General features: G+C 44.0%; 1 protein-coding gene across 2 annotated transcripts in view; it reads right to left on the bottom strand.

Moving 5' to 3' along the window:
* LOC126174780 (uncharacterized) overlaps positions 1-11,087 on the bottom strand; it is a 79,999-nt gene extending 68,912 nt beyond the window's left edge. For both annotated transcript variants that reach the window (XM_049921130.1, XM_049921139.1), the window contains exon 1: positions 10,960-11,087. In XM_049921130.1, the coding sequence (XP_049777087.1) occupies positions 10,960-11,086 (127 nt within the window). In that variant the 5' untranslated portion in view covers position 11,087. The remainder of the gene's footprint in view (positions 1-10,959) is intronic.
* Between the last annotated feature and the right edge of the window lie 3,533 nt (positions 11,088-14,620).

Below are 14,620 nucleotides of genomic sequence, written 5' to 3'. Positions count from 1 at the left end.
GAAATGCAACAAATGAAGCAGGAGAGAGCGAATACAAAATCTAAGAAATGGGGTTGACGGGAAGAGCAAATTGGCTAATCAGAAATGGCTACAGGACAAATATAAGGATTTGGAAGCATATATCGCTAGAGGAAAGATAGATACCCTCTGCAGGAATATTACAGAGACCTTTGAAGAAATTAGAAACAGCTGTATGGATACCAAAAGTTCAGATGGAAAACCAGTATTAGGCAAAGAATGGAAAGCTGAAAGGTAGAATGAGAATTAGAGGGTCTATATAAGGGAGGTGTAATTGAAGGCGATATTATAGAACTGGAAGAAGACATAGATGAAGATGAAATGGGAGATATGACACTGCTAGAAGAATTTGGCAGAGCACTGAAACACGTAAGCGGAAACAAATTCCCAGGAGCTGACGACAGTCCATCAGAACTACTGATAGCTTTGGGAGAGCCAGCCATCAGAAAAGTCTTCCATCTGATGTGCAAGATGTATGAGACAGGCAATATACATCAGATTTCATGAATAATATAATAATCCCAATTGCTAAGGAAGCACCGAACTCTCAGTTTAGTAACTCATGGTTGCCGAACACCAACACGAATTCCATACAGAAGAATGGAAAAACTGGTAGGAGCCGACCTCTGGGAAGTTCAGTTTGGATTCCGGAGAAATGTAAGAACACACGAGGCGATACTGACCTTACGACTTCTCTTAGAAGAGAAGTTAAGGGAAGTCAGAACTACATTGTCAGCATTTGTAGACTTAGAGAAAGCTTTTGACTATATTTACTGGAATACTCTCTTTGAAAATCCGAAGATGACAGACGAAAAATACAGGGAACGAAAGGCTATTTAAACTTGTACAGAAACCAGATGACAGTTATAAGAGTCGCAGGACATGACAGGGAAGCAATGGTTGAGATGGGAGAGAGGCAGGTTTGTAGTTTATCCCCGATGTTATTCAATATGTACACTGAACAAGTAGTAAAATTTGGAGAAGAAATTAAAGTTCTGGAAGAAGAAATAAAAACCTTCACGTTTGCCGATGACATTGTAATTCTGTCAGAGACAGCAGCAAAGGACTTGGAAGAGCAGTTTAACGGAATGGACAGTGTCTTGAAAAGAGGATGTAAGATGAACATAAAAAAAAGCAAAGTAAGAGTAATGGAATGCAGTCGAATTAAACCCGGTGACGCTAAGGGAATTCGATTTGAAAACATGACACTTACAGTACTAGATGACGTTTCCTATTTAGAAAGCAAAATAACTGATGGTGACCGAAGTAGAGAGGATATAAAATGTAGACTGGCAACGACAAGAAAAGGTTTCCTGAAGAAGAGAAATTTGCTAACATCGAATATAGGCTTAAGTGTTACGAAATCTTTTCTGAAAGTATTTGTATGGAGTGTAGCCACGCATGGAAGTAAAACATGGACAATAAACAGTTTAGACAAGAAGAGAATAGAAAAATTTGAAATGTGATGCTACAGAAGAAGTCTGAAGATTAGGTAAGTAGATCACATAACTAATAACGAGGTAATGAAGAGAATTGGGGAGAAAAAATGTTTGTGGCACAACCTGACTTGAGGAAGGATGATAGGACACGTTCTGAGACATAAAGGAGTCATCAATTTAGTGTTGGAAGGAAATGTGGGGGTTACAAATCGTACATGGAGACCAAGAGAGAAATACAGTTAGCACATTCAGAAGGCTGTAGGCTGCACTAGTTACTCGGAAATGAAGAGGTTTGCACAGGATCGAGTAACATGGAGAGCTGCATCAAACCAGCCTGCGGTCTGAAGACCACACACAACAATACAGTTTTACATCTTGATAAATTTCCTCCTGCATCGTCACAAGACTAGCCTATGCGGTGACAATTCTGAGGAGGCACGTTGGGTAACGAAAACGCTGTTTCTCAGGTGCTCTGCCTAAGCGGAACTAATGATAGTCCTTCACCTGCAGGCTGTTCTTCCTCGCTATGTAATTTCATCACTACAATGAAGCAGTCGTGTTATAGCATAGTATTTGAAACAAGAAACGCTTTTGACTATTAAGTAGATGCGTATTCTTTCCTGTCATTAGCTTAGCACTTCAGGGTGCCATACAACACGTAGGCAATAAGTTCCCTTAAAAGTCTTGCAAACAAGTTAACAGCATACGCCAATAAGGAGTAATGAGAGAGAAATTCGGTTTTGGGAATTTATTTTGTCACCTTTCGATGTCAGATTTTCACAAGCTACAATGTCAGATTCCATTAGTTTGTTACTCCATTCGACTGATTATCTTCCTACGGTGACGAAATTTGCAAGCAAATTCAGTTGTTTATCAGATAATGTGTAAGCTGTGGTCCGATATACAGCTTTAACATGTTAGCATCTTTCTGTACTGTGTGCACTCTACTAGCGGAATGAAATTTTTGTTTTGAGAGTCAGATACATTTCAACAAGGTTGTTGAGATCGACTAGTCACAAATATTAATACAAATATCGATCACTGAAGCTCTTATCAATGGTCACATTTCATTCACTTTTTGTGCCTTCACGTAGCATGCACATTAGTACATTTTTTACTTATGTAAGTCATCCATAAAACACATAAAGTGGCGCAAACTGCGTAAATATTCTCATGAAGTACAACAGGAAACGACAGTGACAGGCTTATTGAACAACTGTAGCCATGTGAAGATGCGACTAGTTGTCCAAATACATATTGTTTATTACCCGTCTTTACCTGTAGCCTACTGCTATTTTCCTGAGGATTTCGAACACATTGCACCATTTTAAATTACCAAATACTTTTACTAGATCCATAAATCCTTTGAACGTGTCTTCGTTTTTCTTAAGTCTTGCTTCCAGAAGTGCCTTTATGGTGCCTTTATCTTTACTAAAGCCAAATGGATCGTCATTTAAAAGATCATTCATTTTCTTTATACATCATACAATGGCCTTAATTTGAGGAAGAAAATTCTGGTGATATACGTGTGGAGGACATCAGTGTATGGAGGTGAATCATGGTCTGTTGGGGGAACTGGAAAAGGGGCGAATCGAAAAGTTTAAGATGTGCTGCTACGGAAGGATGCCTAAAAGTTGGTGAACTGATATGATAAGAAAAGAGGAAGTTCACCCTAGAATCATCGAGGAGAGGATGATGTGGAAAACATTGACAAAAAATATAAAGTGATAGACCATGTGTTAAGATATTAGAGAATAGTTTCCGTGGTGGTTGAGGAAGTCGCAGAAGGTAAAAACTGAAGGGGTAGTCTTTTCCATTCATCTGTATATTATTTTTGGCAGTAACTTGAATGCATAATCTTTCAAGATCAGTGTGCGACAGTCGTCACAGTTATCTGACCTTGCTGTCGTCGGGATTGTGTGGATGACATTTTTCCGGAATCTTCAAACGAGATTCCACAAAGAAATTTTAATTGTTTGGTTGCTACTTCTCCCAATGATTTTAGAAATTCGGAAGATATGTGGTACACGCCTACCGTCTTATCTGATGGAAAGTCTTCCAAAGCTCTCTTAAACTCTGACTCTAATACTGGATCCTTATTGTCTTCCATATCGACTCCCATTTCTCATTCTCTCACAACTTCAGTCAGTTTCCCCCCACTCGCCGGGGCTGTCAGTATACTCTGCTCACCGTTTAACAGTGAAATCCTTCTTGAGCTCTTCGAGTTAACTCTTTTGAGTTCAATTCCACCGAAGGTTGTCATGAATTTTCTATTTGTTGCATACGTCCTTCCGATGGCCATTTCTTTTTACATCGGTTCGGCCTCTCTGCATTTCTTATTTATTTGGTTCCTGTAGTCTTACTAAGTAAAACGCATCCCTACAATCTACAGTGTCATTACATAGTAGAAAATCAACTACATTATATGAAAACTCGAGTGTTTAAAGACAGAAATAAGAACGAAATGGAAGCAAGTAAGCGTTCCACAATCAGTAATGAGAATGAAGCTGTAAGAAGAGTGTATATAAAACTGAAAGAAAATATCTTATGAGTTTAGGAAACCACAAAATACTAGGCGTAACGTCATGTGAGACCAAAAGAATGTAGAGTGTTCATAGAACTTTGCAAATTTCGCATTAAGAGTCTGTTGGAAATCTGGTTTTAGTAATCTCTAAGAAATAATTTTTGCAGTTGTTTCTGTGAATTCAGTACATTTAGCGATATAGAGACAACATAAGAATAAAGAGAAGATAAAGAAGGTATGGAACAACTTCCACACTTGGATTAGAGGTATGCCGGAGGACAAATAACACTCTCCAGCAATCGCTCTAGTTTGTTCTTCTAAGATTTAATGCACCAGTTTCGTGGAACATTTGGGTAATATAACTACTGAAATAGGGTAGCTGCATTCGTATTCTCCTGCAGTGATTAATAAACATTGAGAAAACGGTTGTTTCTAGCATTTGAAATGTAGTGCCTTATCATTTCTCCAACCTGAATTTGCAACTGATTTGCGGATAGTTTTACTAAGTCAAAGAAAAATTCAGAGCTGAGTTCTTTATCTTATAGTTCTGTGTCTGGCGTCCTCTGCTTACTCACTAATTAACTAAATAACTCCGTCCGCCGGCCGACTGCAGAGCTAACCTCTGCCACTGGCGTCATTGGATGCCTCCTTTCATGAAGAAAGAAACCTGACTGTGTCTGGAATCTGACCCGGCTCCTCCGCATGGCAGTCAGCTGCGCCTACGTGTCAGATGGGCAGGCGGGCTCCACTGCGTGATGATGAAAAGCAAACGATTGCGACGAGTGCTTGTCTCTGTGTCATTATGAGTGATTGCGCGATGAGAGTGAGAAGGTGAAAACGATACAGGCACATAGATTGCTTCCCTCAGTTGCCATCAGTGGATCAGTGGTGTCGTCAGCACTAATGTAAAAAAAAAATGGCTCTGAGCACTACGGGACTTAACATCTATGGTCATCAGTCCCCTAGAACTTAGAACTACTTAAACCTAACTAACCTAAGGACATCACACAACATCCAGCTATCACGAGGCAGAGAAAATCCCTGACCCGCACTAATGTCAATTTGTGGTCCACGGGTAGCTGTTAAAAGTGTTTCTACTATTAGGACATCTTACTTGAGAGCCATTATTTAAGGTGCGTAAGTAGAGCCATTATTTAAAGTGCGTAAGTGACATAGTAGAATCTATGAGGCTGCAAACCTAGCATCAAACTTTCGGTACAATGTCGTCCACCGGTGTGTCAGACCCACCATACTTGCTCCGGACACTGCGAGAGGGCTATACAAGCAATGATCACACGCACGGCACAGCGGACACACCAGGAACCGCGGTGTTGGCCGTCGAATGGCGCTAGCTGCGCAGCATTTGTGCACCGCCGCCGTCAGTGTCAGCCAGTTTGCCGTGGCATACGGAGCTCCATCGCAGTCTTTAACACTGGTAGCATGCCGCGACAGCGTGGACGTGAACCGTATGTGCAGTTGACGGACTTTGAGCGAGGGCGTATAGTGGGCATGCGGGAGGCCGGGTGGACGTACCGCCGAATTGCTCAACACGTGGGGCGTGAGATCTCCACAGTACATCGATGTTGTCGCCAGTGGTCGGTGGAAGGTGCACGTGCCCGTCGACCTGGGACCGGACCGCAGCGACGCACGGATGCACGCCAAGACCGTAGGATCCTACGCAGTGCCGTAGGGGACCGCACCGCCACTTCCCAGCAAATTAGGGACACTGTTGCTCCTGGGGTATCGGCGAGGACCATTCGCAACCGTCTCCATGAAGCTGGGCTACGGTCCCGCACACCGTTAGGCCGTCTTCCGCTCACGCCCCAACATCGTGCAGCCCGCCTCCAGTGGTGTCGCGACAGGCGTGAATGGAGGGACGAATGGAGACGTGTCGTCTTCAGCGATGAGAGTCGCTTCTGCCTTGGTGCCAATGATGGTCGTATGCGTGTTTGGCGCCGTGCAGGTGAGCGCCACAATCAGGACTGCATACGACCGAGGCACACAGGGCCAACACCCGGCATCATGGTGTGAGGAGCGATCTCCTACACTGGACGTACACCACTGGTGATCGTCGAGGGGACACTGAATAGTGCACGGTACATCCAAACCGTCATCGAACACATCGTTCTACCATTCCTAGACCGGCAAGGGAACTTGCTGTTCCAACAGGACAATGCACGTCCGCATGTATCCCGTGCCACCCAACGTGCTCTAGAAGGTGTAAGTCAACTACCCTGGCCAGCAAGATCTCCGGATCTGTCCCCCATTGAGCATGTTTGGGACTGGATGAAGCGTCGTCTCACGCGGTCTGCACGTCCAGCACGAACGCTGGTCCAACTGAAATGGCATGGCAAGCCGTTCCACAGGACTACATCCAGCATCTCTACGATCGTCTCCATGGGAGAATAGCAGCCTGCATTGCTGCGAAAGGTGGATATACACTGTACTAGTGCCGACATTGTTCATGCTCCTTTTGCCTGTGTCTATGTGCCTGTGGTTCTGTCAGTGTGATCATGTGATGTATCTGACCCCAGGAATGTGCCAATAAAGTTTCCCCTTCCTGGGACAATGAATTCACGGTGTTCTTATTTCAATTTCCAGGAGTGTATTTAGGTGTTGCGACAGAGAGGAAGAGAGTAAGTTACTGGGAGGCGAGGTGACTTCATCACAAAAAGGTTTGCGAGAATAAGATGCCTCTGCAGAATAAACAGCGTATTCTATCATTGTGTGGCCTATATTCGTAATGCTGTAATGAAAATAGATTATAAAAAGAATATCAACAAAAGTTGAATAAGAGTAACAGGACGGAGTCGGATTACCAGGTGATGGTGGGGAAATTACATTAGGAAATCAGACAACAGTAGCAGACGATAAGTATTGCTACAAAATAACTGATACCAGCCGATCTAGGGAAAATATAAATGCAAACTGATAACAGTAAGAAAGTTGGCCTGATAAAGAGAAAAATGTTAACATCGAATATCAATTAGAGAATTAGGAAATCTTTTTCCGTTTGAAGATGAAAGATATATGATAAATATTTCAGGCAAGAAGAGAATATAAGCTTTTTAAATGTGGTTTGTACAACAATGCTGAAGATTCGATGGGAAGATCGGTTTACATCATGGAGATACGGAATTGGATTAGGAAGAAAAGAAATTTATCGTTCAATTTTATTAAAGGAAGGGATTGGTTAATAGGACAGATCTAGAGGCATCAAGGAGTCGTACATTTTTAATGGGGGGAGGGGGGAGTGTGGGGGGTTGAAAATGTTGAGGGAGGCTCTGAGCACTATGGGACTTAACATCTATGGTCATCAGTCCCCTAGAACTTAGAACTACTTAAACCTAACTAACCTATGGACATCACACAACACCCAGCCATCACGAGGCAGAGAAAATCCCTGACCCCGCCGGGAATCGAACCTGGGAACCCGGGCGCGAATGTTGAGGGTTCAAATGGCTCTAAGCACTATGGGACTTAACATCTGAGGCTATCAGTGCCCTAGACTTAGAACTACTTAATCCTAACTAACCTAAGGACATCACACATATCCATGCCCGAGGCAGGATTTGAACCTGCTACCATAGCAGCAGCCCGGTGCCCGACTGAAGCGCCTAGAACCGATCGGCCACAGCGTTCGGTTAAAATGTAGATGGAGACAGTCTTGACAACAGTAAGGAGGCTCAAGTTAATGTTTGTTGCCCCAGCTACAGGGAGATGAAGAAGCTGGCACACGACCGACCACCGTCAGGCGCTACATCATACTAGTATTCGGGCTGAAGATCACGATCGAAACACTAAGTCAGCCTGAAGATACATGTCGAAGACACTGAGTGATACTTATCACGTGTGTTTTTAGTCAATACGAATGTTTTGAAGCTATGTTCTGGAAACTTAGATGGGCAGTGATGGAATAATTACTATATTCTGCTTAACATTCGTTGTTTGATAAAATACGAGAACCAGCAAAACAATACTAAATGTCTCTATTGTATGTTCTGCGTAAGGGCAAGTTAATAGCGATAGTTGCTAATTCCTAGGGATATAAAGAGTGTTTCGGGAAGAATAACAAATATTTTAGGAGGCCGAAATATGGGCCAATACAAATGAAATATTCCGTGTAACATGTGTCAAGTTTTTATTAGAGACTGAGATACAGTTGGTTATAGAGAGAATTTTGCATTTCGCATGTTTGAACTCCAGCTGCTATGGGTTTATTTATCCGCTATTAGTTTTGTTTTGGTGGTGCGATGAACGCTTTCCTATAAATGTGTGGTCTGGTACGATGGACGATCATTTGATTGCGTTTATTGAATTACCGCATCGTCTTACCTGTCCCTGTTATCTGGACTTTCCACGAGTTTCCAGCGCTATTGGGAGCTTTTCCTTTGGGTACAAGGATGAGTATGTTCTTCCAGCATGATGGAAGACCCTGCATATTCAAGTCGTCAGATTACACATCACCTAAGCTGAGAATCCCCGCAGCTAGAAAGGCAGAAACGGTCAAGCTTCTTGTGACCAATATCCCCCGACCTTACCCCTTTAGACTTTTGACTTTGATGATGGTTGATAGAGTCTGTAATCAAAAAACTGATCGGATTCTGAATAGCGCAGACCTCAACAAGAACGCTGAGACAACTTGAGAGGAGAACTAGAATGTCCATTGAATGCAAAGAGGGTTGAATTTATGAAAATAAACTTCGAACTTATTTGTCTTTGCATAAAACCTTCTGTGAGTATTTGTTTGGGTGACAGAGTATCACGTACATCTTTATATATCTATAGTGCTACCTCTCAAAATACGAGAGGTCTTCAATAAGTAATGCAATACATTTTTGTCTGAAAGTAGGTTGGTTTTATTCAGGTTTTCAATACGCTATATTATTCCCCACTATTTTGGCTAAAAAGCCCTGTTTTACAACATAAACTCCGTTCAATGCGAGCTTACAGGGCGGCCTTGTATGCCCAACGTCTTGCTGCATCAATAACCTCCCCAGCTGCAGAACAGTTTGTCTGATTGTGATTTGTCGATCACCTCGAATGAGGCTTCAACATTGCAGGAGTCACAGCTGTGTGCGGCCGTTCGGCCCGTGGCGGATTGGACAGGCTCGAGCGACCTTCTTGCGATGATGCAGAAACCTGTGTATACCTGCGATGCTCTGTTTTTCTTCCAGAGGAAACCTGATAACAGCTCTCTTCTTGGAACGGATCTCCGTTACAGAGGCCATTTTGAAGGCTACGTATAGCGCCCCGACCTACCGAACTTCGTGAAACTATAGGGGCTGAAACGGACATATTCCATGATGACCCATAATAAATTCCACATTTTTCCAACAGAAATTGGGCGAGAAAAAAATGCGTTGCAGTTTACTCAAAGCCCCTCGTATTTACAGTTCCTGATGAAAACACCCAGTGTTCTTTCGCGCTACTTAGGCGAGGGAACTTGCAAGGGAAGACAGGATATTACACTACTGGCCATTAAAACTGCTACACCAAGAAGAAATGCAGATGATAAACGCGTATTCATTGGCTAAATATATTATACTAAAACTTACCTGTGATTACATTTTCACGCAATTTGGGTGCATAGATCCTGAGAAATCAATACCCAGAACAAATAACAACCACCGCTGGCCGTAATAACGGCCTTGATAGGGTATTGAGTCAAACAGAGGTTGGATGACGTGTACAGGTACAGCTGCCCATGCAGCTTCAACACGATACCATAGTTGATCAAGAGTGACTGGCGTATTGTGACGAGCCAGTTGCTCGGCCACCATAGACAAACGTTTTCAATTGGTGAGAGATCTGGAGAATGTGGTGGCCAGGGCAGCAGTCGAACATTTTTTGTGTCGAGAAAGGCACGTACATGACCTGCAACATGCGGTCGTGCATTATCCTGCTGAAATGTAGGGTTTCGCAGGGATCGAATGAAGGCTACAGCCACGGGTAGTAACACATCTGAAATGTAACGTACACTGTTCAAAGTGCCACCAATGCGAACAAGAGGTGACCGAGACGTGTAACCAGTGGCACTCCATACTATCACGCCGGGTGATACGCCAGTATGGCGATGACGAATACACGCTTCCAATGTGCGTTCACCGCGATGTCGCCAAACACGGATGCGACCATCATGATGCTGTAAACAGAACCTGAATTCATCCGAAGAAATGACGTTTTGGCATTCGTGCCCCCAGGTTCGTCGTTGAGTACACCTTCGCAGGCGCTCCTGTCTGTGATGCAACGTCAAGGGTAATCGCAGCCACTGTCTCCGAGCTGTAGTCCATGCTACTGCAAACGTCGTCGAACTGTTCGTGCACATTGTTGTTGTCTTGCAAACGTCCCCATCTGTTGACTTAGGGATCGAGAAGTGGCTGCACGATCCGTTACAGCCATGCAGATAAGATGCCTGTCATTTCGACTGCTAGTGATACGAGGCCGTCGGGATCCAGCACGGCGTTCCGTATTACCCTCCTGAACCCACCGATTCCATGTTCTGCTAACAGTCATCGGATCTCGACCAACGCGAGCAGCAATGTCGCGATACGATAAACCGCAATCGCGATAGGCTACAATCCGACCTTTATCAAAGTCAGAAACGTGATTGTACGCATTTCTCCTCCTTACACGAGGCATCACAACAACGTTTCACCAGACAACCCCGGTCAACAGCTGTTTGTGTATGAGAAATCGGTTGGAAACTTTCCTCATGTCAGCACGTTGTAGGTGTCGCCACCGGCGCCAACCTTGTATGAATGCTCTGAAAAGCTAATCATTTGCATATCACAGCATCTTCTTCCTGTCGGTTAAATTTCGCGTCTGTAGCACGTCATCTTCGTGGTGTAGCAATTTTAATGGCCAGTAGTGTATGTACCGTTGGTTTAATATGTGTGTATGTGTAGCTTGTCCATGTCAGGAACAGTAGAAAGAACATTTGAAAAGTAGTTGACGTGTCTATTGAGGCTCACTTACCGTTGGAGGCGGCGGCGGCCAGTAGGAGCAGGCTGAGTAGCGGCGTGGCTGCCATGTCTGCAGATGGGCGCTCACTGTGCCGGCGCGCGACCCGACAGACCTGCTTCCCCTCCCCACCCCTCGCCATGCCCGCGGCAGCTGCTGGCGCTCCGCCGCTTCCTCTCCGTCTTGGTGCCGCCACGCCGTGCGAAGGCCTCCCGCCTTCTTCTCACGCAAGCCGGCGCCCGAGTTTGTGTCGCGACTCGCGTAACACAAAGCGTCGACGTTCAGTGTCCCACACACAAAACCTCTCCTTAACTGTCTTGCCACACGCAGGACGTTTAATTGACGAAGTGTTTTGCTGCCTTTGTGGTCTGTTTGTACCTACACTTTTAGCACGTGACAAACACTGCCTTCAGCTGATCACAAAACGGCACAATGGAAATCGCTAATGATCACGTAATCGAAGGGTCTATGACCTTTAAAAACATTCGTGTTACACGCAACGTCATTAAAGAGGCGAAGGTCATAGTGCAATATGGCGTACTCTAGGACATGAAACTTCCTGGCAGATTAAAACTGTGTGCCGGACCGAGACTCGAAGTCGGGACCTTTGCCTTTCGCGGGCAAGTGCTCTACCAACTGAGCTACCCAAGCACGACTCAAGCCCCGTCCTCACAGCTTCGCTTCTGCCAGTACCTCGTCTCCTACCTTCCAAACTTTACAGAAGCTCTCCTGCAAGAACTTTGGAAGTTTCATATCAGCCCACACGCCGCTGCAGAGTGAAAATCTCGTTCTGGAAACATCCCCCAGGCTGCGGCTACGCCATGTCTCCGGAATATCCTTTCTTTCAGGAGTGCTAATTCTGCAGGTTGTAGTGGTACTTGAATTACGTAACCATTACGGCACCTCACCTCAACCTCTCGATACCAGCAATATTCTACTGTGTTTCTGTAAAAAAGTTAACATATTTCTGTGACAACATTCAGATTTGATTTCATTAATGTAGAGGTACTTCGATACGTCCATATGTATATGTTGCATTGATATTATTCTTATGTGTATTCTCTCTTTTGTCACTATGATCTTTGACGTATTTGTAACCCTGAGTTTTAGGCGCGTAATCCGTTATTAGAGAGTCAAGCTTCTGTCGTCATGTTAAAAAGACGCAAATTGTAGTCAGTTTATGAAATGTGAACTTTAACGGTGAGGAAGATATTTTCAAGTATGTTTTATATTGTGCAGTAATGTTTTGGAACGAGTTACGTGATATTGGAACAAAACTAATAAAAAAGAATGTAATTTAAATTCAGAGTGCTGATTACTGTTTTACATCACCATTGTCCTAACTTGCAATAGTTTAATCTTCAAAAATGGTTTATGAAACACATCTGTAAAACTTTTGAATATTGCAGAATAACACCTAGGCCTCTTTGCATCCGAGCTTGGGATCATCACTACCTACATTTTCGACGATTGCGTCATGAGTTCACAACGAGACCAGCGTGGGAAACACGAAAAGATGAGTGCCTAGTTTATCCATTATTTCAAGAAATGACTTTATTAACTGTGCTCTAATGGCGCCTGCCACATAATATAACTTTGTTGTTACCCGATAATGCAATATTCAGCAGCGTGAGCAACACTACAATCATAATTAATTTTTGACCTTTGTTGTGGTAGGGTTGTTAGAAGGTTCGCGGGAGAGCTTCTGTAAAGTTTGGAAGATAGGAGGCGAGGTACTGGCAGAAGTGAAACTGTGAGGATGGGGCGTGAGTCGTGCTTGGGTAGCTCAGTTGGTAGACCACTTGCCCGCGAAAGGCAAAGGTCCCGATTACGAGTCTCGGTCCGGCACACAGTTTTAATCTGCCAGGAAGTTTCATATCAGCGCACACTCCGCTGCACAGTGAAAATCTCATTCTGGATACTCTAGGACAAGTTCGAATACTTGCCCATAAATTAGAACTACTGTCGAGCTAAAACGTTATGACTCCCTTCTTAATAGCACCTTCATCCACCACTGAAGCACAATACAGCAGAAATTCTATGTGGCGTAGATTCGACAAGTGCTTGCTTGGTTCATCATCATCATTGTCTTCGAGGATCAGGCCTTTTGGCCTTCTCGGCCTCACAATGTTCACACCAGCTCTTTAAGGGACGTCCAAAATTTCTTGTTCCTATTCGGTTATACAGTATTGCAAATTTAGCTATTACATTACTAGACGTACACTGAGGTGACTAAGTCATGAGATAGAGATATGCAGTCATACAGACGGCGATAGCATCGCGTACACAATGTACAAAAATGGCAGTGCATTGGCGGAGCTGTCATTTGTGCCCATGTGATTTACGTTAAAATGTTTTCGGCGTGATTATGGTGGCACGACGGGTATGAACTGACTTTGAACGCGGAATGATAGTTGGAGCTAGATGCAAGGGACATTCCACTTGGGAAGAATTAGGGAATTCAATATTCCGAGACCCGCAGTGTCCAGCCTGTGCCGAGAATACCAAATTTCAGGCGTTACCTCTTACTACGGATGACGCAGTGGCCAACGGCTTTCACTTAACAACCGAGAGCAGATACGTTTGCTAGATTTGTCGGTCTTAACAGACAAGCAACACTGCGTGAAATAACAGCAGAAATGAGTGTGGGACCTAGGATGAATGTATCCGTTGGGATAGTGCGGCGAAATTTGGTGTTAATGGGCTATGGTAGCAGACTGACGCGAATGCCTTTGCTAACAGCACGACAACGCCTGCAGCACCTCGCTTCGGCTCGTGACTATATCGGCTTGACGCTAGACCACCGGAAATCCGTGGCCTGGTTAGGTGAGCTCCAGTTTCAGTTGGTAAGAGCTAATGGTAGGGTTCATGTGGTGCAGACACCACGAAGCCAAAGATCCAGATTGTCAACAAGGGACTGTACTAGCTGATGGTAGCTCCACAATGGTGTGGGCTGTGTTTACGTGGAATGATCTTTGTCCCCTGGTTGAAATAAACCGATCATTGACTGGAAGTGGTTATCTCCGGCTACTTGGAGACTCTTTGGAGCCACTCATGGATTTCATATTCATAAACAACGATGGGATTCTTATGGATGAGATGCGCTATGTCACAGGGCCACAACTGTTAACGGTTGGCAGTTCGAGCAAATGATTTGGCAACTTAGATAATAATAGAGAGATCAGTTCGTTCTCAAAATCTTGCACGGACAACACTTTAGCAACTGTGAATGGTTATAGTGGCAGCATGGCTTAATATTTCTTCAGGGGACTTCCAACGGCCTGTTGAGTCCATGCCATGTCGAGCTGCTGCACTAAGCCGGGCAGTATGAGGTCCAACACGATATTATGAGATGTGTCATCACTTTTGCCTCCTCACTGTACATTACGTATGGTCTTTCCAGTTCAATATGGCTTTTTCGGTAACAGTTGTAATCCGTTCTACATTTAGTTTTTATCTGCTGGTAATATAGGTGTTTCTTTTATAGTCCAACAATGAGTTTACCGCTACAAAGAAGGAACTTCATCTCTGATGATTCGATTCGTCGTAATTAATTGTATATTAGCTTTTACTATGCGAAGTTTAAAAATGGTTCAAATTGCTCTGAGCACTATGGGACTTAACAGCTGTGGTCATCAGTCCACTAGAACTTAGAACTACTTAAACCTAACTAACC

This window comes from Schistocerca cancellata, chromosome 1 (genome assembly GCF_023864275.1).
Source record: "Schistocerca cancellata isolate TAMUIC-IGC-003103 chromosome 1, iqSchCanc2.1, whole genome shotgun sequence".
Taxonomy (NCBI): domain Eukaryota; kingdom Metazoa; phylum Arthropoda; class Insecta; order Orthoptera; family Acrididae; genus Schistocerca; species Schistocerca cancellata.
The sequence above is the reverse complement of the archived record's forward strand: the minus strand, read 5'-3'. Positions and strand labels throughout refer to the sequence as shown.